The 27,730-nt window shown below is 38.8% G+C and overlaps 1 protein-coding gene across 1 annotated transcript in view; it reads left to right on the plus strand.

The window, feature by feature from the left end:
* MYPN (myopalladin) overlaps nucleotides 1-27,730 on the plus strand; it is an 85,792-nt gene that overhangs the window by 42,230 nt on the left and 15,832 nt on the right. The window contains exons 6-11 of the mRNA XM_044236564.1: nucleotides 620-761; nucleotides 3,375-3,398; nucleotides 6,111-6,227; nucleotides 6,597-6,969; nucleotides 14,802-15,386; nucleotides 15,734-15,872. Of these exons, the coding sequence (XP_044092499.1) occupies nucleotides 620-761; nucleotides 3,375-3,398; nucleotides 6,111-6,227; nucleotides 6,597-6,969; nucleotides 14,802-15,386; nucleotides 15,734-15,872 (1,380 nt within the window). The remainder of the gene's footprint in view (nucleotides 1-619; nucleotides 762-3,374; nucleotides 3,399-6,110; nucleotides 6,228-6,596; nucleotides 6,970-14,801; nucleotides 15,387-15,733; nucleotides 15,873-27,730) is intronic.

Consider the following 27,730-nt stretch of genomic DNA (forward strand, 5'->3'; position numbering starts at 1 on the left):
ATTTGTGACTATGATTTTATAGAGATTGTCATTGTTTATACCCCTCAAGAGATCATTGAAGCTATACTTTTAAAAACTCATAAAGAAAACAAGAAAACAAAACAAAAGTCAATTTCCAGGAATATTTGTTAATAAGACAAAGCCAGGAAAATGGAGTCAGTTACTTGAGATACAGGGATATTCCACCTCACGAACAGTGACGGTCTTGTGTGGAGAAATAACATTACTCTGTTGACGATGCCTCGTAGATCCTTTCACAGATTTCTTAAATTGTTATTGTTTCTGGAAACTAAACTCTACTTGGGCATTTAAGAACAGAAGTACTTTACCAAAAGCCAGCATTTTTCCAAAACTTCCAATGTGTCACCTAGTATTTAATAAAGTTGTCTGGCACTGCAACAGAGAAGAAAAAGAAGACGATCATGAGGGAAAAGCTTCATATGGGCTCAGATGATTCTATCTTCAAAAATAATCCACAGAATCGAAACTGCTGGAGATGTAGAAGATTTGGAGAGAATCCAAATATGAAGATGATACTATCTTTTTCTAAAATTTGGCACTGGAACTAAATTCCAAAAATGTATACTTCTAGGTTCTAACAATATTCTTCTCATTACAGATGTTACAGAATTTATCAGCCTCTGAAGGTCAGCTGGTGGTCTTTGAATGCAGAGTAAAAGGAGCTCCATCTCCTAAAGTTGAGTGGTATAGAGAAGGGACCTTGATAGAAGATTCTCCAGATTTCAGAATTTTACAGAAAAGTAAGTTGATGCTTTAAGGTTATTTTTCTGATATTTTTTATAAATATATTGTATTCATTTATTTCTATAACTTTTAACAATCAAGTAAAAATATAATTAAAAGAATTTAAAAATTAAAAATTTTAAAAAGCATTATTCATAATGCTCCAAACTAAAGCCTAATAATACTGTGTTGTCTAGTCTCCAAAAATTTCTCCATGTATGTTTTTCAAATATAAAAATAAATCTAACACTTTTTTGTAAATTGATTTTTTTACTCAGCAGGTCATGAACATCTTTTTGTGTTAATAAATATACTTGAAAAACAAATCAATACAATCAACTTTATGTTTATTTAATCTCCTATTATTGAATATTTCAATTGTTCACAGATTCTTACTTCTGTAAATTGCTTCAATGCATATAAAAGAAAAATAATTTGTGAATATCTACAGGATAAAGAGTATCAGAGGTGCCTGGGAGGCTCAGTCAGTAGAGTATATGACTCTTGATCTCAAGGTTGTGGATTGGAGCCCCACATTGAGTGTAGGGATTACTTACAAATAAATTCTAAAAAAAAAAAAAAAAAAGAGTGCTAGGATTGCTACTATAAATTCACCCATTTTTAGGCTTTCAATATATATTGCCAAAATGCCAGCCCAAAAGTTTGAACTAAATTGAGGATAATCACATAACTGATCATCTAATTTGGGACATTTTGGGACTTTGGGAGTGAAAGAGATTGCCATTAATAATTACACAGAGATCCCAGGAATAAAACAGGACTATCCCAAATGAGGGGATGATACATGTTGTTCTAATTATATTTTATTACAATCACCAATGCATGGGAATGCCCTTTACTCATACCTTCACTAATAAAGGATATGAAAGATTTTTTAAATTTTCACTAATTTTATAGGTCCAAAATTGGAATGCTTGTTTTAATCTGTACTGCACTAAGCAAATGGGGGGGTGGAATTTTTTTCATATTTATTGGGTCTTTGTATTTCCTTATCTCTAAATTACCTGTTCACATCCTTTGCTCATTTTCATACTGAAGATTTTTTCTTTTTTACTGTAAGAATTATTTATACATTCAAGTGGTCAATTCTTCTTTTTCTTATTATGTATTGCTTTCACCTTGACCTATTTCGGTCATAAAATACATTGTAATTTTTTTTGTTGTTGTTGTTAATTTGTCTCTGCTTATCACTGATATATGAGTCAAGCTGCTATCAGGTTTTAACAGTAGCAGCAGCAATAACATAATCTGAATACCATTTAAACTTGAGAAGAAAAAAACTTGAGCAGTTCTAGCAGTGTGGAAGGTTCTAAGTTCCACAACTCTTTTTTTTTTTTTTAAGATTTTATTTATTTATTTATTTGACAGGCAGACATCACAAGGAGGCAGAAAGGCAGGCAGAGAGAAGAGAGAGAGGGAAGCAGGCTCCCTGCTGAGCAGAGAACCTGATGCAAGACTCGATCCCAGGACCCCGAGATCATGACCTGAGCCGAAGGCAGCGGCTTAACCCACTGAGCCACCCAGGCGCCCCTAAGTTCCACAACTCTTACTGAATGCCTGCCATTGAACACCTGTATTCTGTAATCAGTACCATGAAGGCACTTTCAGGAATGTCAGAGAATTTTAAGATAAAGAATCTGCTCCTGGGAACCTGGGTGGCTCAGTGGGTTGAAGTCTTTGCCTTTGGCTCAGGTCATGGTCTCGGGGTCCTGGGATGGAGCCCTGCATTGGGCTCTCTGCTCGACAGGGAGCCTGCTTCCCTCTCTCTCTGTGCCTACCTCTCTGCCTACTTGTGATCTCTGTCTGTCAAATAAATAAATAAAATCTTAAAAAAAAAATCTGCTCCTTTGTTATCTACCCTGAGACTCTCTATGAAAACACTTCATAGGGGCGCCTGGGTGGCTCAGTGGGTTAAGCCGCTGCCTTCGGCTCAGGTCATGATCACAGGGTCCTGGGATCCAGCCCCGCATCAGGCTCTCTGCTCAGCCGGGAGCCTGCTTCCTTCTCTCTCTCTCTGCCTGCTTGTGATCTCTCTCTGTCAAATAAATAAATAAAATCTTTAAAAAGAAAACACTTTATAGCCAGAGAGTTCTTCCTCCATCTTGTATATGCAAATACCCTTTGGAGACAGAATACTTTATCAGGCAGGTACAGTGGAGTGTGAATCAATTACTCAGATCTAGACACTTTAGAGTAGGAGGTAGAGTCTACGTTTTATTAGGATGTGAGAACCCTTGCCAAGAATGAGTCTCAGTCTATACAAACTTTGTTTCAGGTACAGCTGAAAGGGTACCAGTAAAAGCAAGCTGTTCCTGAGTCCCTAACTCAAGTCACTTTTCCTCACCTAAGGCTTTGTGTGTCCAAATGGAATCCAGGTGTATCCCGAGACATGGCAACATTGGTTAGCAGCTCTCTTGCTGCCCTTCTGTGACAACTGTCCTGTCCCCATCAAGGTCATTGGTGCTTTACCTCCACACTTACAGATTAACCTTATCAAATCACTCAAGAGTATAAAAGAGACTGAAATTCCGTAGGAAGCTTCTGATGAAAATATGGCCTCTCGGTAAAAGAAATGCTTAGAATCTTTTAATTTTTTTTTTTTCTTTTAGAACCTCGATCCATGGCAGAACCAGGTAAGGATCATTTTAACTTTAATTTGTTAGCATGGTAACATGTTAGCACCAGTTATTTCACATATATTAAAAACATATATACATAAGTCAGTGATTTTATATATCTTACATAAATAGTAAAACATATTGATGTTACAGTGGTGTCAAGGAAAAAATGAAAAATTAGGTTTTAGAAGCAGGATTCCAACCCACTCTAGCTATTATTGTAGGAAAAGGAAAAGAGGGGAGCACATGCAAATTTGGAATTTATATCCAATTCTGAACATGAATGCAATTAGTTCCTGGTTTTTAAGGGATGTTTCTTAGGAATATTCTCCCTCCTTTTTTTTTTTTTTTTAACCCCAACACATGACCTCCCAAAACTGAGCAGAGCAATATACATGATGCTAGATCAGTTCCAATTCCACGTTTTATGTGTCTTAAAACTTATCCACCAAATTTTGAAATTTGCAGAATCAATAAAACCTCCATGGTGTTATTAGATTTGGTTGGGAAGATACCAAGGTGACATGGGAGTGATGGTAGGTGAAGCTCTAACCTCTAGAAAATGCAAATTACTCACAAACCACAGTGTAAACGTCTGAAAAGACTTCTCTGTGAGCACCCTGGAAAATTAGATTATATTCATGCCCCTGGGTAAGAATGATTATTTGGGATTTCATTATTATAATTCTCTCTTCTGAAAACTGAATGGAAAGGCATTCCAGAAGTAGACACGGACCATCCATACGGCACAGCCCTACCGTAGGGCCTTGGGGATACATAAGTAAAGAACAGAGCAGCCTTATTCTTGCATTGCTTATGGAATGGTATTTTTCCCCTTGAAAATATTTCAGGTTTTGACACTTTTGTCCAGAGCAGGCTTTTCCACTAGGCAATTTCATATAAAGAATCATTTCAGAGGCACTCAAAAGGGGTCTCTTCCCAAAACAAGTACTGCCCTTCCTAGCTCTGTGATCTAATATTTCATAGCCAGAGAGGTCTTCCTCTATCTTGTATATGCAAATACCCTTTGGAGACAGAATACTTTATTTCATCAGACAGGTACGGTGTCGTGTGAATCAATTAATCGGATCATCTTCTGAAAGTGCTTGTTGAAGGCTGAGAGTAGAAACGTTCGGGAACAGAGAGAAGGAAGCACAGTCCAAGGGCTCAGAAAAAGTACAGAGAAGCACCAGACCAAACTTTGCCTCTCTATCATTTAGGGTTCTTGGCAGCAATGAAGAAGACCTCCCTAAAAGAGGCTTAAGTCTTAAGAAAAATGTATTTTCTCACGTAGCAAGATGTCCTGAGAAATGTCTTAAGATGGCATGATTTTACATCTCCAAGATCATCGGGGACCAAGCTTGTTCCCCATTTCCCATTCCACTGTCTTCAGGCTTAGTCTTGTTTTATTCACCTACCTACGACAGCTGCCACAGCTCTGAGTGTTGTACGCAGACAGCACTGCAGAGGCAAAATTCAGGAACAAAACTCTTTTGTTCTCTTCTAAGAGCAAAGAAATCTTTCTCATGGACTCCCCAAAAGACTTTCCTTCCTTCCTTCCAAAAAAGGAGAAAAGGCTTTCCCTCCTATTTCATTGACTGGAGTTGTATGGTGCATGCCATGAATTAGAAAGAACAGAACTTAGCATGTCCAGTCAGGGTTTGCCACCTGAGACCGGGAGAGGGAGAGGCCAAGTAGCCTTGAAGCATGTGACCTCTCCAAGGAGGGTGAACCAAGCCAGAATTCTATTAGGAAGGAGGAAGGAGGGTGAAGCGCTCTGGAGCAGGTACTCAGCACTGTCTGCTGTGGCCTCTGGTCCAGTTTGCCTACAAAGTGGCCAGCTAATTCAATTCAGTTATCGTGAAACAGTGAGATTCCCAAGTCTCTCCTAATACAACAATGCTTTTGTTAATTTTGTTTTTTATGTCAGGTCCACTGAGTGATAATGCTACTGTCCTATACCTCTCTTCATGTCAAGGAATATCTAACTATAATAATGTTAGGCTATAATCACATGGTTTAATCTGGGAATCAATTCCATGATGATGGAATCATTATTTGAATAATGGAAAATAACCCTTATCATTATTCAAATGGGTTTCATGGCTGTCTATTGAAATAATCCATAAGAATTACTATAGTATTGTAAAAGAGAAGATGTTTTTCACTCTTTTTCACCTGAAATTTCAAATTACTCTATCAGCTAATTACTATTAGCACAGCAAAATATTTCTTGCCCAGTTTTAAATTGTGGCCTTCATTTAAAATTACCTCAGTGGAAAAGTTCCCCACAGACATAGTGAAATCCCTAGATTTAAAAATGTTTTATTAATCCTTTTATTTCACACAAATCTCTTTTTGCTTTAACTCCTAATTTGTTTTTGTGATTTTTTAAGTTTACTGTTTCTCAGTTCTATTTTTATCATCTGGACTGATGACATAACAGCAGAAAATGATCCAGGAATTCACAATTTATTAAGATACTTTGTTATCGTAAGATCCTCTTGCCAATAGTCAATGTGGAGTTTTCTGTTGTACATCTTTGATTCATTGAGCCTGCTCATCAGCCAGTCCAATCAGATAATTGTTTAGACTGATTACTTTCAAACAACTCATAGAATCAACTTTTTATATTGACCTTTATAGAATCCTCATCTGATATCAGTAACCTTTATAATTCCATTTCCACAATGAAGTCAGTAACTGTTCTGTTTTACTGGCATTTAGAGGAGATTTGTACTTTGGTCATTGCTGAGGTGTTTGCAGAAGACTCTGGGTGCTTCACATGTACAGCAAGCAACAAATACGGCACGGTGTCAAGCATTGCACAGCTCGATGTAAGAGGTAAGGGTCCTGGAAGGCCAGAACAGTCTAGACTATGGAACAATATCCAATTTTCATTTTCTTGTTGCATTTATGACCACCACCCATGACCCTGCTGCTATCTCTTGTAGTCCTTAAGAAAACATCCCCTTGGTGTTTTATACACTTCTAATATTCTTTCCAAACCAGTACTTGGGTTTTTAGTTTAGATTTTTTCCCCCCTGTATCCTCACCATTCTTTAATGCCCCAGATTATGGTCACTGTTTTTGACAAGCATTCTCCCATTACATACTCATCTGGTTGGCTCCATGGCCCAGCTCTCAGTTATAATCCTGTCTCAGTCTTACTGGGTGAGGCTAACAGCTCAGGTCCTGTTATTGTCCTTTCAGGAAACGAAGACCTCAGAAATAATGGGTCTCTTCACTCGGCCAATTCCACCACCAACCTGGCTGTTACTGAGCAACAGCCATCCCCACCCAACCCAGAGCCCCCTTCTGTGGAACAAGCCCCTAAACCCAAACTTGAAGGAGTTCTGGTGAACCACAATGAGCCCCGGTCCAGCTCCAGGATTGGGCTCCGTGTGCACTTCAACCTGCCTGAAGATGACAAAGGAAGTGAAGCATCTTCTGAGGAAGGTGTGGTGACCACCAAGCAGACCAGGCCCGATTCTTTCCTGGAAAGATTCAATGGACAGGCAGCAAAAATCCCTGAGCCTTCTTCACCCATCAAAGAACCCCCTCCAGTTCTGGCCAAACCCAAACTGTGAGTAAAAATTAAAACAGGACCAAGGGTGCCTCTGCACCTCTCTGAATCTGCCCTTAAGAATAATGGGGCTGATTTGCGACGACGTGGATGGAACTAGAGGGTATTATGCTTAGCGAAATAAGTCAATCGGAGAAAGACAACTGTCATATGATCTCCCTGATATGAGGAAGTTGAGAGGCAATATGGAAGGTTTGGGGAGTAGGAAAAGAATAAATGAAACAAGATGGGATCAGGAGGGAGACAAACCATAAGAGACTCTTAATCTCGCAAACAAACTGAGGGTTGTGGTGGGGGGGGAGGGGTTAGGGAGAAGGTGGTTGGGTTATGGACATTGGGGAAGGTATGTGCTATGGTGAGTGCTGTGAAGTGTGTAAACCGGCAATTCACAGACCTGTACCCCTGGGGCTAATAATACATTTTATGTTTATAAAAAAAATAAAAGAATTATAAAACAAAACGAATGGGGCTGAATGGGATACCTGAGTGGCTCAGTTGGTTAAGAGTCCAGGTCTTGATCTCAGAGTTGTGAGTTCAAGTCCTGCAATGAGCTCCATGCTGGGTGTGGAGCCTACTTTTTAAAAAAAAGGGGGGGGCTGTCTAAAAACAGAAAGAGAAGAAACAATTTAAATGCTTTGCAAACCTTAAATCCTTACACCAACATTAGTGTACTCTCACTAATATCCTTACTGTTAAATATTCTTCCTCTGAAAAATGTTATACCTAATGTTACCCCTAAACTAGTGCATAAAGATGTTTGTCTAACATTAGAGGCTCCAAATGAAGCCCTTCTGTACTCTTCTTATAGAGCCCTTTCTCGAATCTAGTAATCCTTATAATCTATAATTTCATCCTTATGTTTCCCATTTCTGTTTCAGTTAAAGCTCTTGTAGTCATTGTGGAAAACATATCTAGTACTTTTTTGACCGTTCTTTGCTGTGACTAGATACGTTATAATAACACAATAGGTTTCGTATAATATAATGGGGATGAAAGAATGAGGAGTCATAATTTTCAGACTCACCTTGGGGCCTGATGTGATGTCACCCTAACCCCTTAGGGAGCCTCCATCAGAGCCATGTTGCAATGTTTAAAGTTCATCCATAATAAAGCAAACACAGAACATGGAATTACTACTACTGTATTCTGTTGGATCAAAGTTATAAAAATTATATTTATAATTACATAAACCTTTAAAGGTCAAAATTAAAATCTATAGTAACAGTGATCCCATCATGCGTTTCTCAGGGCAGAACACAAGATGTTCAATGGAAGCAGGGGATGCCATTTAGTTTTTTTTTTTTTTTTAGTTATTTTTATTAACATATAATGTATTATTTGCCTCAGGGGTACAGGTCTGTGAATCATCAGTCTTACACATTTCACAGCACTTACCATAGCACATACCCTCCCCACTATCCATAACCCAACCACCCTATCCCCACTCCTTCACCCCCCCAGCGATCCTCAGGTCATTTAGTTTTATATTTGTCTCACTATCACATCAGGCAAAATCCTGGGCATAAAATTAAATGTTATGAGGCATGCCTCTTGGAAAACCACATCCAAAGATGTCTCTGTCCCCTGAAAGTTCTGCTGGTCACAAGAAATAGGAATCCACTGAAGTAAAAAAGTGGTTACTGTAGGGAAATACATAGGAATGGGAACGTGAAGGCAGCCAGGTCCTGCCTGGAGAAAAATACCCCAAGCCTCTGTCCCCTACTCACTCTCTGTCTGGAGCACCTCCTTGTTTCTTCTTTGCATATCCTCTCCACTCTTCCCTCTTTGAAGACTCATCACCTCACACCTGGCCCATCATGGCATGTCCCATTCTACAATTTGTGTCAAGTTCCACTGCTAATTAAATCATTCAGAGCAGCTCAATTCCAAATACCAGCTGGTCAGATGCAGAGGATTTATGTTTGGAGGAAAGAAGAGTCAAATGGATCAAATCAGAACTATGAAGGACGGTGAGGTGGGGGATTTCACAGAAAAGGGAGTTTTGGGAACAGGTAATCCAAAACAATTTTCTTGGGAACTGCCTCCTTTATAAGAGCCTCCTCTTACCCAAGGACTGTTCAGGGATGATTAGGTATATCAGTTAGGATTCAGTTTAGCTTTGTGTTGCAGAAAACCCAAACAAACAGTGGGTTAAACATATGAGGGTTTTTCCTCTTAAATAAAGGAATTAGATGGGCAGTCTGAGGCCATTAGAGTGGCTCCACAGTCAGTTGACAAGAGACAACCCAGTCTCTTGTCTTTCCACTATGCCTCTTTCAGCACTGGCTTCCTCTCCAGGTCCCCTCTTGGTCCGGGTTGGCTGATGGTGGTCTAGTCATCATGTCTGATTTCAAGCTGCTGGACAGGCAAATGGGTGGAAGGTCTGATGTCCGACTCATTTTAAGGAGCCTTCTTGGGTCTTACCCAAAAATCTTGTGTTTGTATCTCATCAGCCAGAACTTAGTCACACGGTATATAATAGCTGCAAAGGAGACGAGGAAGTGTAGTCTTTGGCTGCAGATGTTGCCTCCATGAATAAAATCAAGTTCTTTCACAAAGGGAAGAATTAAGCAGTCAGCCAGCAGCATCCGCCACATCAGACTTTCAATGAATATAATTTTTTGTTATTAAACTATGCAGTGACACGCTCTACAAATCCAGCCCTCAGTGCTATATAATTCTTTAATCTCTTTTGCCTTCCTTAAGTTTTCTCTTAATTGTGTCTATAGGTTGTATTAGTAGAGGGATGAACATATATGTACGTGTGCACATGCACACACACACAACACACACAGCAGTCCTTTGTGAACCCATATGTCTAACAGCCTTTTCTTTTTTTTTTTTAAAGATTTTATTTATTTATTTGACAGAGATCACAAGTAGGCAGAGAGGCAGGCAGAGAGCGAGGAAGGGAAGCAGGCTCCCTGCCGAGCAGAGAGCCCCATGCGGTGCTCAATTCCAGGACCCTGGGATCATGACCTGAGCCGAAGGCAGAGGCTTTAACCCACTGAGCCATCCAGGCGCCCCTTTAACAGCCTTTTCTTACTGGTTTTGACCTCATTGTTTTTAATCTTCTAGGTTTTTCATTACAATATATTGATTCTCTGAATAATCTTCTTGAGGGCACAATTTTCAGCTTATTCTCTCAACTTGCCACTCACATGAAAAATAGACATAATTCTTATAGATCTTAAAACTGCAACAGAAAAAAAAACTGTCATTTTTAAACATTGTATCATCAAAGCCTGGATAATTCAGACTTTGAGATTTTCAATTTGAATTCAAGCTGTCTAGAACAGTGATTCTTCATCTGGCTACACTCTCTAATGAAAGGTAGAGCCTTTAAAAAATATTTATATCTATTTATATCTTCTATCCCAACTGAATCAGAATTCCTCCACAGATATTTTAATATTCATCCAGTTTGGAAACTACTGGTCTAAAGTTGGAAAGTCTGGGTTACCACGATTTATCATTCTGCCCCACCCCATACACACACCCCTCCACACGCAGGGGAACACAATAATTAACATTTAAAGTGGGGAAAATGTCAGATAAAAATCGGCATGTACTGGGAAAGCCTAGGTTTTGGGGACAAGTGTTTCTTTAGAGCAGTGGTTCTCAGTCCCAGGTGCATGCAAAAGCCACCTTGAGCCTTGCTATTCACGGTGCTGGCATCCCCTGGGAGCTTGATAGAAAATGCAGATTCTCAGGCTCCACTCCAGACTTGAATCAGAAGCTGGGGGTAGGGGGCGGGGAGGGCAAAATCTGGGTTTCAATAAGCCCTGCAGAGGCTTCTGAGGCTCACTAAAGTTTAAGAACCACTGACCTACACTTCTAAAAAGAATAATAACTAGGCCTGGATCTTTTCCCGGGCTGCTGGACTCTTTGGGCAATGGTGCCTAAATCACTGAGGTTTGTCTTTGTCTTGTCTTTTATGCTCTGTGAGTGATTCTAATGTGTAGCCAGCATAGTAGCCTCTGCTAAAACCACAGCTAGAAGCCAATTGCAGAGACATATTTACTCAGAATTTGTTATTCTAATTAGTGATGTGCTAGCAGATGTTTTAAAAACGGATAAAGACCGGGAAGCCCTGATTTGTAGCATTTGCCAATTTTCTCCCACCGTGTTCTATTTCAAGCTACTAAAGAAAGGTCATTGAACTGGGAATTGGAATGAGATGTGCACGATCTGCTCTCCAGAGCAATCGAGAACTGGCTCCAGCACACACTGCCCAAAATTTGTGTTGCCAAAACGGCTTTCAAAAGGACTTGATACACTATCCCAAGTTTGTTTTGTTGTTTTTGTCACTAAGCTTTTTCGTCTAAAATCTCTAAGAGATTCCTTTGTTCCCCAGAAACAAAAAGAAGCATCTTTATTATTCTGAAACTCTCAATTTTCATTCTTACAAATCTTGAAATTGACATTTGTGGTTCACAAACTAAAAAATAAAAAGCCACCAGTTATTGAGTACTTATATGTTTTCGGTGATTTGATCAATTCTCACAACAATGTTGAGAGTGTACTTATTCCTATTTTACTTATGAGGCTATCAGGGTCAGAAAAGGTCTAGAAACTACCCCAAGCCACACAGACAATGGATGAGTGGCAGAGCCAGGATGAGGACCTAAGTCGGTCTGTCTGCAGAAACCATATTCTTGAGCATCATGGTTAAATTACGTGTTGTGGCAAAGGAGAAGATATATTCAGGTAACTCAAGAGAGCTGATAAATCTGCCTGGGTAAAAGAAAGCTTGGTGTCAGCTTGAAAGCTGATAAAAGAAAGCTTGGATACAGATCCGACTTCAGAAATCTTCATGGCAACAAGAAAAGAGCAGCTGAGCTTGTAGCAATTTATGACAGGCTGTTACTTTGTTTTAGAGATGTTACTTGGGATTTTAGAGCTAGAATGCCTTTGTAATTTATTTTCCCTTCCTTTATTCTTTCATTGTTCTTTGTACCTTCATTGTTAAAGCAGCAAGTAAGTTCCATGTGTTCTCTTAAATAACCAGTGGTTATTTATGTTGTATGTATGTATAGTAAGATTTTGGAGCCCTGAATAGCTTGTGCTATCTCAGACATGTATATCTCTCCTATAGTGCCTAGCAAAGTTAACACAGAAGATTTAATAAAAGTTCGTCAAATAATGGCATTGATGTAATGAATAAGGGAATCCAAATTGCTCTTTTAAATCCCTTGTGAAACAAGACTAATAAAATGAGAAACAAACAAACAAACAAACAAAAACCAATCTTGTTCAACAAAAAGAGACATTATTCTCAAATGAATTCTTCCAGAATCTTAGATAAGCAAAACAATTTAACACTCTATCTCACATATCATTATGTTTAAGGTTTGTGACCCTCTCTAATCTGATACACTGCATTAAATGATAAGGGCTGACATGCCAAATAAAAAGATAGTTCTTCGTTTTTATTCAATGGGAACTAAAGGAAAATAAGACTCAATCAGTACCAAATGACTTCCTGCCACTTTCGATCATCCTTATCTTTCTGAGATTACTTACGTGTCATATACTACTTTTTCTATTTCTGAAGCCATGAGGAAAGGATTCTGGAAAATCGTAAGACTAAAATTTGTGTAGACTACTCTGTATAGAGATGTCCTGAAAACCATAGAGCATTGTCTTCAGGCTATGGCAACCACAGAATGTGACCTGACAAATATGAAATCCATTAAAAAATCTAAAGATTTTTGTATTTTCATACCATTGGGAAAGTTAACACTAACAGAAACAATATTAATTGTATATATTTTATATTTTCCTAAGGATAACCTAACAAAGATATTTCTGCTTCTCTTGATTGCTGAATCTTTCATCCATGATGAAACTAAAAGGTTTAATTAATCTGTAACTATATTACTTTATTCTCTAAGCTTATATACTTCTAAAAAGTAGAGAGAGAAGAAAGTTACTATAACAAGTGGTTAATGCTTCTGAATTCTTAGTTTAAGTAAAAACAAGAATTTTTATCAACAAACAAGGAAGGATTGCATATTATATAACTATATGACAACATACGGGGCTCTATTTTGTGAAGTTACTTTTCCATATATTGTAATCAGAAATATTACAATTCCTTTGGCTCAGGTCATGATCTCAAGGTCCTGGGATCCAGCCCCACATGGGGCTCTCTGCTCAGCAGGGAGCCTGCTTTCCTCTCTCTCTCTCTCTGAGTGCCTCTCTGCCTACTTGTGATCTCTGTCTGTCAAATGAATAAATTTAAAAAAATTTTCTTAAAAAAAAAAAAAAGAAATGTCAATGAAAGGAAGGAGAAAGGTCTTAAACTCCCAGAATTAAGAAAAATCAAGGTTTGGAGAACCTCCTGGTTCAACTTTATTACCATTCGTGTTGACTTTCCTAATGCTATGAAAATACTGAACATTTCATTTTTAATAGCTCTCATGTTCAGCAGATCACCTTTTATGTTCCAGAAGCAACCTATGTTTCCAAAGAACATAAAACCATGGCAGATTTGAAACACCACAGTTTTCCTTGTGGATCTTCCTGTAGTTACTCATTTGAGAGTAGATTCTTCTAAATAGCAGCCCTTACAACTTTATGCACATACGATTTTTACAGATTTTCATTTTCCATTTTCTTTCTTAAGAAATAGGGGCACTTGGGTGGCTCAGTCCTTAAGTATCTGCCTTCGGCTCGGGCCAGGATCCCAGGGTCCTGGGATCAGGCCCCACCTTGGCCTCCCTGCTCAGCAGAAAGCCTGCTTCTCCCTCTCCCACTCCCTCAGCTTATGTCCCTCTCTTGCTTTCTCTCTCTCTGTGTCAAACAAATAAATAAAGCCTTTTAAAAAAATAATAACTGGGGGCACCGGGGTGGCTCAGTCAGTTGAACATCCAACTCTTGATTTTGGCTGAGGTCGAGATCTTGGGGTCACAGGATTGACCCCCTCATTGGGCTCGCTCTGCACTTAGTAGAGTCTGTTTCTCTCCCTCTTACCTTCTCCCTCTGCCTCTCCCCCCGCCCATGCTCGCCTGCTCTCTCTCTCTCAAATAAATAAATCTTAAAAAAAAAATTACTAGCCATTTTGTTAAGATAAATAAACTGTGGGAAAATCATATAATGCTTCTGTGATTCAGTTTCGTACAAAAGAAGAAAATATTTTCTGTTTGATCTTCTCCTCTTAGGAACAAGAAAAGTCTAAGGCAATGTTTCTAATTAGGATGGCCATATAATCTACGATTCAAATCATGACATTTTTTGAGAGTAAAAAAAGCACCAGGAAAACAGTCATAAACCAAGACTGCCCAGAATGTATTGAGACATGTGGTCACCTTATCTATAACATTTGTTGTCAAGAGGGGATGAGAAACACCAAGACACATCCAGTGGCTTTCTTAAGGTTTTAAACTGAGGCAAAATGAAGCATATAACGCATTCAGTTCCTTACAGCAATACGTAGCTCACCGCTTTCTGTCCCAAAGCTGAGATACAGTCTGCTCCAGTCAGAACTTTGGGCATTCCCAACAGAGGACCGTTGTTTCTATTTCTTCTTCCTAACTTATAAACATTCCAAAATTGTGCTGCCGTGTTTCAAGGTCACCACACAAAGAATACAATGTGAGCGATGCCTTTTGGAGTAGTGCGTTGTGGTAGCTTTTCCCCTTCTTGCCGACAATAAAACAGATTTAGGAAAGAGAAACCGCTCACGAGGAATTGATTAGCTCATTTCTGACTACTCTGGTTGTGTGTTCTGAATCAGCATAGAACTGTAAATAGACTGTCTCGACGTTTTCTGATCGGTGAGGCTGATAGTGACAGATTTCCCTTCTCTCTCCCCGTCTTTTGTGCAGTGATTCCAGTCAGCTACAACAGCTTCACAACCAAGTCCTACTGGAACAACAGCAGCTGCAAAACCTATCTCCTTCCTCTCCTAAGGAGTTTCCTTTCAACATGAGTGCTTTGAACTCCACTGCTTCCCCGGCAGTGACGATGCCCAGCAAGCAGGTGAAGGCTCCTTCATCACAGACATTCAGCTTGGCCCGGCCAAAGCATTTTTTCCCCTCTCCAAACACCACCGCAGCAACCGTGTCCCCTTCCAGCTCGCCAGTCTTCACCCTGAGCAGCACTCCTCAAACCATTCAGAGGACAGTGAGCAAAGAGAGCCTCTTGGTTTCTCAGCCCTCCGTGCCAAACAAATCTCTAGGAGGAGTTTCAGTCCCAAATGAGCCACCCCCTCTAGCTCCAGTAGAGCCAGCACCACTCACGTTTGCCATCTCCAGTGGAAACCAGTTTCAGCCCCGCTGTGTTTCCCCAGCTCCTGTCTCTCCCACCAGCCGGATTCAGAACCCAGTGGCTTTCCTCAGCTCTGTTCTGCCTTCTCTCCCTGCCATCCCTCCCACCAATGCCATGGGGCTGCCCAGAAGTGCACCATCTGTGTAAGTGTCATTTAGATTTCTTGAGTAAAAGATGTCACTTAAGAAAGGACATACAGGGAATAGCTTGGTCTGGGACAGGACTCTCATTTAGTGGATTCTAGATAATCTTATCTCTGAGGCACTAAATGGATATTGAACACCTTAGAGGTTTAATAATTTAAATATTGAAAACACCTCTACAGACACAGAGTCTCTGTGCCGTGCTCAACTTTGGTACCCAAGCTGACCTCCCTAAGTGCCTGGTAACTACTACTGTCTGACCGCCAGTTCAGCCACTCTGATTTCTAGGCTTTCAGACACTGGCAAGGGTTTCTCATGGGTGTGTCAGATGTGAATTTATTTTACAGGCCATCCCAGGGACTAATGAAGAAAAACACAAAGTCTCCCCAACCGGTGAATGATGATTACATTCGTGAAACTAAGAATGCGGTCATTCAAGATTTGGGGAAAAAAATGAATTTCAGTGATGCCAGATCAAACCAGCAGGTAAGATTGTTGCACACAATGGTTTATTGGAATTTCATAATAAGAAATATCATTTCACTTAACTTAGTCCTTGGATGGTCAAGGTACCAGACCTCCGTGAGCCTGACCCTGCACTCGTAAAATTAGAACATAGATTAACCGAGGGTCATATGGGAAACTCATCCACATGGATCTACAGTTCTTGATTACCTTGGTAGTTAATCAGTTTAACTATTTATATGTGTTTACACAGAATAGAATATGTTAAGGAAAGAGAAGGACTAGCTAGTTTGCTGGCCATTCCAGCAATCCTCAACCCAGTATAGGCAAATACCATCACATCTTTGAAATACTGCAATATATGAGAAGATCTAGACTTTAAGGAATGCTGGGATGCCACGTTGTCCTTTATCTGTCTCCTACAATCTAATGTGCTAGAGGTCTGTTCACCAGTTCCTCTCACCCTTTACATTAGCTTGAATCATGTGAAATAGCCATTAATAGGCAATATCCTGTGGTTCAACCCATACAACTCCTTGCTTTCTAGTAAGTGCTCACACTGAAGGAGAAAAAGGAAAGCCATAGGTGAGCATCAAATAAAAGAAAAATAGACTGAGTATTTTGTTATTTGGGCCATTTATTTTTGCATTTCATCATGTGGTTATTTTTTAAATGTAGGTTTACATTTTAATAACCTAACTCTTGGTTAATTTCCCAAGGTGGGAACTGATAAAAATCTATTTTGAAACATAACATAAGATTTCAGGCAAAACTGTATGCCAAATATTGTGGAATTTGTGGCGTAAGTGATCCCTGGAAACAAGGCTCCAGATTTCCCTGCCCATATGCTGTTTTCCTTTGTTTCTATCTTTTACCTCCAGTGGAGCCAGGGATATATAGTATTTTACAGTTGTGCGATATGTTGGGCAATTTTTACTAAGTAGGTTCTTTTGAAAATGTGCTGCTTGAACTGAAGAACACTTAGGCTTGTTATAATTGAGTACACTTTTCATGTATTATTTCACCAAATTAGGTATGTTTCTGGGAGATAAATGCCAAGGCAACTCTTTGTCTCCCTTCCTTCTTCTAGATCGGGAAACAGGGGGCACAGTTGTCAAACTGTCAGTGGTAGAACTAGAACTAGAGCCCTAGACCCCAGGACACTTCACATGTTCCCTAAAACGGTGTAGCCTTTTTCGGTTTTATGACAATTACCTTTAAGCTGCCATAAATGTTGCTCTGTCTGATGCATATTTCCTTTCCTATAATATTGTCATCACATTTGTGGTTGTTAATCCTTCTAAATATCACTGAAATCAGAGCTGTAATCAGCCGACGTCTTTTGCAACTCAGAGAGGGAGCAATTGGGAACCCTGTAAAAATAATACCAGGTTAGCACACAAGCCGTGTGATGTTACTTTCATAGTTGCTCTGTAGGTAGATCCATGCTAATCCCCTGCCCAGTTCATGGCAAAGTAGGGTTTGTCTCCTGAAATACTGAAATGTGAGTATATGTGAACATGAACTTCTATGAATTGAGTGTCCTAAACCTGATAGAGCTCATTATTAACTCCAGGGCCAATAGTGGGGACTAGGAGTAGTTTCAAAAAGCATCCCAATCCTCTTCATTTGAATATCTGTGACATGCATCAGCGTTCCCCTGAGAATCATTATTCTGGGAATCGCTATGGTAGTTTACTTACAGAATTGATTCTAGACTAAGTTCTATGCCATAGGTAAGAACACCAAGCTGCATAAATAAATTGCATAAATGCAATTCAGGAAACTAAGGATCTAAGATGAAAAATTTGCATTAGGTTGGTAGATGCTGATACTGATTAAGTTTTAAGGAATAAAATGATGACCACATTATAATACTGCCTCATCATTGTTGCCTTGGGAGATGATAGTAAAGATGTTGTAAAGAACTCCCTAAAATGTATTGTGGCCTAAAAAAGAAAATTTGCTTGGGAAAGTGGAAAAGCAATCATACAGAAACACTTGCCTGTTGATAGTCATCCATATCTGCAGACTGAGGACACAGGAATCAAAATGATCAGTTTTCTTATTCCTATATTAGGATACCCATATGAAGTGGAAGCAAATGATTTCTTCTGACAATATGCATTTATTTTTGTTTTATTTTGTTTTGAAAACTTCTAAGTCCAAAAGCTGGACTCTCTGGCCCTATTTTATTCCTAGCCAATGAAGAATAGCAACATCTTAGAACATGTGTGTGGTCTAGGGGCGCCTGGGTGGCTCAGTGGGTTGAAGCCTCTGCCTTCAGCTCAGGTCATGATCCCAGCGTCCTGGGATCGAGCCCCGCATCTGGCTCTCTGCTCGGCAGGGAGCCTGCTTCCTCCTCTCTCTCTGTCTGCCTCTCTGCCTCCTTGTGATCTCTGTCTGTTAAATAAATAATTAAAAAAAAAAAGAACATGTGTGTGGTCTAGCCTTATCCCATTGTTCTGAATATGAAAATAAATCAGAGGTCCTTGAACAATGAATATTGATAGTTTCCACCCCCAGAACATAAACTCCTCAGTTAATGTTTTAGAAAATGGGTTTTCTTTGACATATCTACCACTCTGCATTTCCCTTTTGTAATATTTCAGCATTTACCTTCTAATTCATTTTATAAAACATTTCTAAGTAGCAATTAACATTTGCTTATTGATTCTTAGAACATTGTGTGACACAAAGGTATCATCTTTTCAGATGTTCATATTTATTAAAATGGTTAGCTTTCTAAACTGACAGTGAAGTTTCTTTGAGTTAGGGACAAGCTAAGAGAGGTGTCCAGCCTCTAGATTTTAGGCTGTATCATTTCTTATTTTGAAGGGTATCATTCACCACCAGTGGAATTTCGGTGGCTCGAAAAACATAAATGTTTAAGGATAGTAATGTGAATCTGAAAGGTCAAAGGAGTCCAGGATCACAAAATGTAATAATGAACTTTTCATAATGAATGATTGTTTTTAAGTAATTTTTTATTAACATATAATGTATTATTAGCCCTAGGGGTACAGGTCTGTGAATCGCCAGGTTTACACACTTCACAGCACTCACCATAGCACATACCCTCCCCAATGTCCATAACCCCACCCCCATCTCCCTTCCCCCTCCCCCCAGCAACCCTCAGTTTGTTTTGTGAGATTAAGAGTCTCTTATAGTTTGTCTCCCTCCCGATCCCATCTTGTTTCACTTATTCATTTCCTACCTCCTAAACCCCCCACGTTGCATCCCCACTTCCTCATATCAGGGAGATCATATGATAGTTGCATGACCAATGATTTTAATTCACACATGAGTTAACATGATTTTCTGCACCCAGTAAATATTTGCTACAGTTAATTTCTACACACTTGCGCGCGCGTGCGCACACACACACACACACACACACACAAGTCTTATTTCAGCTTTCCTCCTTGACCTCATTTCTCTGGAAACCTTCCCATCTCTTTATTCCTGCTCCTTCCCCCAACATACTTTTTAAAATTAATTCTTCTTTAAAACTGTCTGTGGTTCCCAGATACTGTCATGCATGACAAAGGAAAAAAATATGCACCTAATTATTGCTATGCTTTTTGTTCCTCTAATCTTCTCTAAGCTGTTTAGTTTTTTTCTTCTATCTAAAGCATACCTCTTTCATCTCTTACTATGAACTTTTATGAAAATCCTATTTTGTGAGTCTTGCCATCCATTCCTGTTCTAATAAGAACTCCACACAGCCAATGATCTTATTTTGCTTACCTTGAGCATAGTAGAACCTTGGGATAGTGAAGTGTCCCTATGTCATCTGCCGTGGACCCAACCAGGATGCACCAATCACAGTCTCCCTGGGACCTCGGATTGGTGGACGTCTTAATCATCACTGCACCTCTGTTGTGTCTGGCACAGCATAGGTACTCAGTAAATATTTGCTGAATTAGCACACGGCTATGGGGTTTATATTAGTTTCAGATTAGATAGTGAAACTTTTGACCAAATAGAAAATTTTGGATTTGTGGCCTATCTATGGAAAATACCTCACTTGACTATATAAATTCTGATTATGCCTAATTGTGGATACTACCGTATGACAATAATCCACTTCTATCAATAGATTTAAAAGATGAAAACACTAAAATTAAGCAAAACTCTGGTGCTAACTGGATGTCAGCTTCACAAAGAAAAACATTCTCTCCTTTGAGCACAAACATTACTTATAAGCAGCTAATGCAGAAACTGCTGCTTTTACTCAAAACAGGTTAAGGTAAGGGGAAATGGAGAATGCAACATAAATCCAGTCCTGGAAATTCAAAGCCTATGTCTACCAACAGTGGATCAGTAGTCCAAACTTTGTGCAGAACAGTACAGAAAGCACCTAAATTTAACTTAAATGTACTGCTTTTTTTGCAATTTTTTTTACAAAATCTGAGTCCCATCAGTCATAACTTGGAATGACAATCTTGATTTATGTGTATTCAGGGTAGTTATCCATGGGATAACCAACTCTTAGTTGCAAAGACATCGATTCCTGCTTTGGGGATGGTATACATCTTTGGTAACAGCTCAGAAGTAAAGATTCAGTGCTTTAGCAACAAGCCACATACCCCTGGCTCACAACTTCATAGTTTCCTCATTCTTGTTTCCAATTTCCCAGATATTTTATGAAATCTTTCATGGAAATTCCTTGATCTACAGTATTCTTATTTTGTTGCTTATTTGCAGTTTATACATTGTATACCTAGTACCTTAAACATATATGTCTAAAAAGAAAATTTTTTCTTCCGATATCCCTTTGAATTTATTCCATGGGATTATTTCTTTTCCTGCTCCTGGCAATCTCAAATATAAGGCAATCTCAAAATAGTTTTGGTAACATTTAGTTCATTTAAGGTTTTATGGTAACTTTGTTGCAAAATGCAGTTTTGATCCAGTAGTACAAAATTTCCAGTCCTTGTAGTAACCAACACGCCAATCCTTATTCAGAAATAAGATCCCACACACAAACACCCCTATCCACACCCTACACCGCAAGAACTGTTACAAGTGGTGAACCTAAAACCAGGGAGGGAAGTGTGGCGAGCCGCTCTCTTTTTTGCTCCCTCTTCCCCCACTTTACTAACTGCCGTTTCTCACTCCCTTTCCCAGCCATGGAGAGACGAAAGCTGACTCCACAGTGGCTTTGTCTTGTATGGGGCCTAAGTGTGCATGACGGGACCCATCACAGGTCCTCTGCCCTGACACAATGCAGGAGTGAATGCTTAGTCTTAGTAGTCTTAGTAGTCTTAGCTTTCCCACCGACGAGAAGCTGCCTCACTCCTCACTCTAGCTTTTTGAGGCAGGAGTCAGAACCTAACGCACTGTGGAAAATGAAACAAGCTCTCCTATTGGGTCCATTCATTTTTTATTTTTATTTTTATTTTTATTTTATTAACATATAATGTATTATTTGCTTCCGGGGTACAGGTGAGTCATCAATCTTACACAATTCACAGCATTCACCATTAGAATGTACTCTCCCCAGTGTCCATAACCCAGCCACCCTATCCCTCTCTTGCCACCCTTCAGTAACCCTCAGTTTGTTTCTGGAGATTAAGAATCTCTTATGGTCTGTCTCCCTCCTGATTCCACCTTATTTCATTGTTTTCCTCCCTATCCCCTCACAACCCCCAGCCCTGCCTCTCAAATCCCTTATATCAGAGAGATCATATGATAATTGTCTTTCTCTGATTGACTTATTTAGCTCAGCATAATAGTCTCTAGTTTCATCCACATCATTGCAAATGGTGAGATTTCATTTTTGATGACTGCATAATATTCCATTTTACTTATATACCACATCTTCTTTATCCATTCGTCTGTTGATGGACATCTAGGTTCTTTCCATAGTTTGGCTATTGTGGACATTGCTGCTATAAACATTCGGGTGCACATGGCCCTTTGGATCCCTACATTTGTATCTTTAGGGTAAATACCCAGTAGTGCAATTGTTGGGTCTTAGGGTAACTCTATTTTCAACTTTTTAAGGAACCTCCATACTGTTTTCCAGAGTGGCTGAACCATCTTGCATTCCTGCCTACAGTGTAGGAGGGTCCCCTTTCCTCTCAGGGCCACCTACGCTGCATTCCAAAGATTTTGAAAAGTTGTGTTTTCATTTTCATTTGTTTCCATGGATTTTTTCAATTCTTCTTTAATTTCCTGGTTGACCCATTCATTCCTTAGTAGGATGTTCTTTAACCTCCATGTATTGCAGTTCTTTCCAACTTTCCTCTTGTAGGTTGAGTTCTAGTTTCAAAGCATTGTGGTCTGAAAATATGCGGGGAATGATCCCAATCTTTTGGTACTTGTTGAGACCTGATCTGTGACCCAGGATGTATCTCTTCTGGAGAATGTTCCATGTGCACTAGAGAAGAATGTGTTCTTTGGGATGGAATGTTGTTTTGGGATGGAATGTTCTGAATATATCTGAGTGATATATTCAGTTACTGGTCCAGTGTGTAATTTAAAGCTTTTATTTCCTTATTGATCTTTTGCTTAGATGATCTGTCCATTTCAGTGAGGGAGGGGTGTTAAAGTCTCCTACAATTATTGTATTATTATTGATGTGTTTCTTTGATTTTGTTATTAGTTGGTTTATAAAATTGGCTGCTCTCATATTAGAGGCATAGATATTTAAAATTCTTAGATCTTCTTGTTGGACTGACCCTTTAAGTATGACATAGTGTCCTTTTGCATTTCTTATTATAGTCTTTGGCTTAAATCTAATTTGTCTGGTATAAGGATTACCACCTCAGCTTTCTTTTGATGTTCATTAGCATGGTAAATTGTTTTCCTCTCCCTGACTTTAAATCTGGAGGTGTCTTTGGGTCTAAAATGAGTTTCTTGCAGACAGCATATCCCTGGGTCTTGCTTTTTTTTTTTTTATCCATTCTGATACACTGTGTCTTTTGATTGGGGCATTTAGCCCATTTACATTCAGGGTAACTATTGAAAGATAGGAATTTAGTGTCATTGTATTGTCTGTAAGGTGGTTGTCACTGTATATTGTCTCTGTTCCTTTCTGGTCTGTTACTTTTAGGCTCTCTCTTTGCTTAGAGGACCCCTTTCAATATTTCCCATAGGGCTGGTTTGGTGTTTGCAAATTCTTTTAATTTTTTGTTTGTCCCAGAAGCTTTTTATCTCTCTTTCTATTTTCACTGATAGCCTAGCTGGATATAGTATTCTTGGCTGCATATTTTCCTCGTCTAGTCTCTGAATCTATCACACCAGTTCTTTCTGGCCTGCCAGGTCTCTGTGGATAAGTCTGCTGCCAATCTAATATTTCTACTGTTTTATGTTACAGACCTCTTGTCCCAAGCTGCTTTCAGAATTTTCTCTTTGTCACTAAGACTTGTCAGTTTTACTATTAGAGGACAGGGTATGGACCTTTTTTATTGGTTTTGAGGGGGGTTCTCTGTGTCTCCTGGATTTTATGCGTATTTCCTTCACCAAGTTAGGGAAATTCTCTGCTATATGTCACTCCAATATACCTTCTGCCCCCCTCTCTCTTTCTTTTTCTTCTGGGATCCCAATTATTCTAATATTGTTTCATCTTATGGTATCATTTATCTCTCAAATTCTCCCTTTGTGGTCCAGTAGTTGTTTATCTCTCTTTTTCTCAGCTTCTTTATTCTCCATCATTTGGTCTTCTATAAAACTAATTCTCTCTTCTACTCATTTATCCTGGCAGTAAGAGCTTCTGTTTTTTATGGCATCTCATTAATAGCTTTTTTGATTTCTACTTGGTTAGATTTTAGTTCTTTTATTTCTCCATAAAGGGATTCTCTTGTACCTTCCATGCTTTTTTCAGGCCCAGCTAGCACCTTGATAATTCTCATTCTGAACTCTATTTCTGACATCTTACTAATGTCCATATTGATTAGGTCCTTGCCATTGGTACTGCCTCTTGTTCTTTTCTTTCTTTTTTTTTTTGTGGTAAGTTTTTCCACCTTGTCATTTTATCCAGATAAGAATAGATGAATAAAAGAATAACATACTTAAAGGTAACAATAACCCCAGAAAAATATATACTAACCAAATTGGAAGAGACCTGAAACTGGGAGGGAGAAGAAAGAGGGGGAGAAATATATACATATATATACATGTATATATATGTGTGTATATATGTATATATACACATACGTGTGTGAATATATATACAAATATACACATCAGTCTAATATATATGTGTGTATATATGTATATATATACGTACATGTGTGTATATATATGCATATATACATATATACACACACATGTACGTATATATATACATATATACACACATATATATTAGACTGATGACTAGAACAGAGCCACACACTTGATTTTGGGTGTATTTTGATCTGTTAGAAGAAACTGCCTTTCAAAATTTTAAAGAAAGAAAAACTTACATATATAAAAAAATAAGGGTAAACATGATGAAGGAATGGCATATGACTGTAAAAATGAAAATTTAAAAATATTCTAAAAAAGGAATTGATAAGAAATAGGTTGAAAAAGAAAAAAAAAAAGAGGAAAGAATGTGATCAGACTGGAAACTAGAACAAAGCCATGTGCTAGATTTAGGGTAAATTTTGATCTGTTAGAAGAAAGTGTATCCCAAAATTTTAAAGAAAGAAAAACCTATATGTACACAAAAAATAAGGTTAAATACAATAAAGGGGTGGAATATGACTATAACAATGAAAATTTTAAAAGATTTTTTAAAAAAGGTATTGACAAGATAAGATAATTAAAAAGGGTAAAATAGGAAAGAGGAAAAATTAAAAGAAAATAGAATAAGAAAATATAAAATTTTAAAAATTTAACTTTGAAAAACTAAAAATCATAGGAAAAGAGCCATGAATTCTATGTGTTGCTTTCCCCTAGCTCTGGAGTTCCACAGTTCTCACTTATTAGTGAACTTGGTCTTGGCTGGATGTTCTTGCTAATCTTCTGGGGGAAGTTTTGCTCTTGGTAGCTTTTGTTCCCTGAACACTTTCTGTAGAACTTTGGAGGACAATAATGAAAATCGTGACCTCCCAATCTCCAGCCCCAGAGGAGTTGAGAGCTCAGGGCCCCACTCCTCAGTGTGCCCTCAGAGAAAAGCAGTTAATCACTCCCATCTCCCTGGTCTTCGGCCTCACTCTGTGCTCACCCAGCCTGTGACCGAGCATTTCTATCTCTGGTGCACGGCCCCACTTGGAGTCTCCAAACCCAGCAGATTCCTGCAGTGTGCTCCTGTGCTGCTCCTCCCAGAGGAAGAAGAAGGGGGTCTTCCAGGATTTGTCACTTGTGGGGTCCCTGTTTGAAGAGCAGTAGCCCAGCTGTGCCTGAGATCATGGTTTAAGATAACCCCAAGCTAAAAGCCCTCTCCTCAGCTCCACCTCTGCAGCCGGCTTCCCCACTCTGATGCCTGGCAGCTCTGCCACACTCAAACACGCCTGATCTTTTTGTGACACGGCAGATCCTGAGACCACACTGTCCCTGCAAGGACTCCACCCCCTGCTTAACCTCTGGAGCAATGTCCCTCAGTGGAACAAACTTCTAAATTTCCAATTTTGTGCTCTGCTGCTCTATCACTTGCCACAAGCCAACCCCCCTCCCCACGGTCTATATATAGGAAGTATATTGCCTCAGATTCACTTCTCCACATATCCTACCTTCCAGAAAGTGTTCAGTTTTCTGTTCCTAGAATTGCTGCTCTTCTTCTCTTTGATCTCTGTTGAGCTTATAGGGGTTCAGAGTGGTTTGATAACTACCTAGCTGAACTCCAGTGACCTGAGGGTATTTAGGTCTCTTACTCCTCCACCATCTTGCTTGTAGCTCCTAATGGGCCCATTTAATCTTCCTCATGAACTTGAAGTGAAGGCAGGTACTCTTGGGTTAGAGGGGGAGGTAGGAGATGCAGAGATAAAGTAACTCTCTCCAAAGTCCTCTCACTGGATTGTTTCCCCTCTGACTCCTTTGTTTCTCTGGCAGAGGTGGGGGCTTTAAATGGTCTACCCTGTCTGTAAGCAACTGCTTTAAAATTTCTGAAGAATAGTTTGTCTGTCAGCTCACTTGTTTTCTGATACCTAGCCCATCTTGGACTTCAATAAAAACTTCCAATTAAGAGGCGCCTGGGTGGCTCAGTTGGTTGGGCATCTGCCTTTGTCTCAGGTCATGATCCCAGGGTCCTGGGATCGAGCCCAACATAGGGCTCCTTGCTCAGTGGGAAGCCTGCTTCTCCCTCTCCCTCTCCCTCTGCCTGCCACTCTGTCTACTTTGTTCTCTCTCTCTGTGTGTGTCAAATAATAAATAAATAAAATCTTTAAATTTAAAAAAACCTTCCAATTAAGATCTGGTTGCAACCTTATCCTCAGTACATAGTTATCAGTAGTATTTTTTAAATAACTCATTGAATGTTCTGTTTCTATCATCTCCCAATTAGTCATACTGATAAAATAGTAAATATATAACCAACATGCATACATTCATAGTGAAACAAAGTGTGCATATTTTCATCATATTGCTTCTGTAGTTCCTTGGATCAAATCAATTCAAACATTTATAAATTCTGTAAAATCAGACCCCAAGTTGGTAAAATCAAGTTTGTAGTACACGGAGACAATGTGATATTGATATTGTCAGGTAGGCACTTCCAGCCTCATATATATCACCCACTGTGTTCCTGAAGGTTAGGAGTAATCATAACTTAGAACTATGTACAGAACACTTCTTTGGGAAAATTACTTGATACTTTCAAAATAGAATTTCAGGAATTTATCTCTCCCTATAATAACTCTGACAATGTATTTAACCAGGAAGCTACCATCCCTTACAGGTCAGGCGATAGGAAAAGCGTGAGGAAAGACTCTTTAATTTAGAGCAAGGACTCCATTAAAACAATGGCTAGAGTTGGTATGGAATGACTAGGAGTTTGGGGCCTTAAATGAAACAAGATGAGAAGCTGTAAAAGGCTAAGACCTCCTGCCACCCTCACAAAAACTGCTGTTTCCTGAACCCTAGGATCTGTGTATGAGGTTTGAAAATGATGTGAATTATTCTGTTTGGATGTAGTTTTTAAAATAATAAAACTTCTATTTAATACCTACCTCATATGGTAAGGGAATAAAATGACTCATTTATTTTACTCCTAAATATCCCAGAAAATAAACAAATGTGTTAAAAAGAAAAATAATATATATTCAGAATCATAAATGCAATTTAAGAAAGAAGAAATACATATTCTTCATGTGATTTTAAACTGGAAAACTAAGAAATATTTTAAATTTGGCAGAACATTTATTGTCTTTATGGAAAATATAGTCATTGTGAAGTATTAGATTGAATCTATGAAATTCTACACTTTTGACCTACAAAAATGTCAGTTTCATATTATTCAACCTAATAGGTAGAAAGTTGGAAGCTTTCATGATTAACTTTTTAAAAACTCTTATAATGTAGAAAATAGTCTTAATACTTTTAAACTAGGTTTCTTAATACTTTTATACTAGGTTTCAAATTAATAGATGTGAACAATTTTTTGCTTTAGCTGTTTTGAATTATCTGATTAAAAATTAATAAACTAACTTGAGATTAATCACTTTCTCTACCATGAAAGAGCTGTGGATTTATTTTGCTTACCCAGTGTGAGATGTGGCCAAAAGAGGAGGATTTAAAATTGGTTTCAAGAAATTGAAACCAAGGAACCTCTGATTTCTGTATTTCTGTGTTTCATAAGCTCCAATTCTACACAAATTTAGGTGATAATATGTATAAAACAATAGCTAAGGGACAAGAGTAATGTGACTTGATAACTTGAGAATACAGCTTATGAGTCTTAAACTCAATCACTCTGCCTAAGACTGGGGGCAGATGTATATCAGTCA

The sequence above is a fragment of the Neovison vison genome, chromosome 2 (assembly GCF_020171115.1).
Source record: "Neovison vison isolate M4711 chromosome 2, ASM_NN_V1, whole genome shotgun sequence".
NCBI lineage: Eukaryota > Metazoa > Chordata > Mammalia > Carnivora > Mustelidae > Neogale > Neogale vison.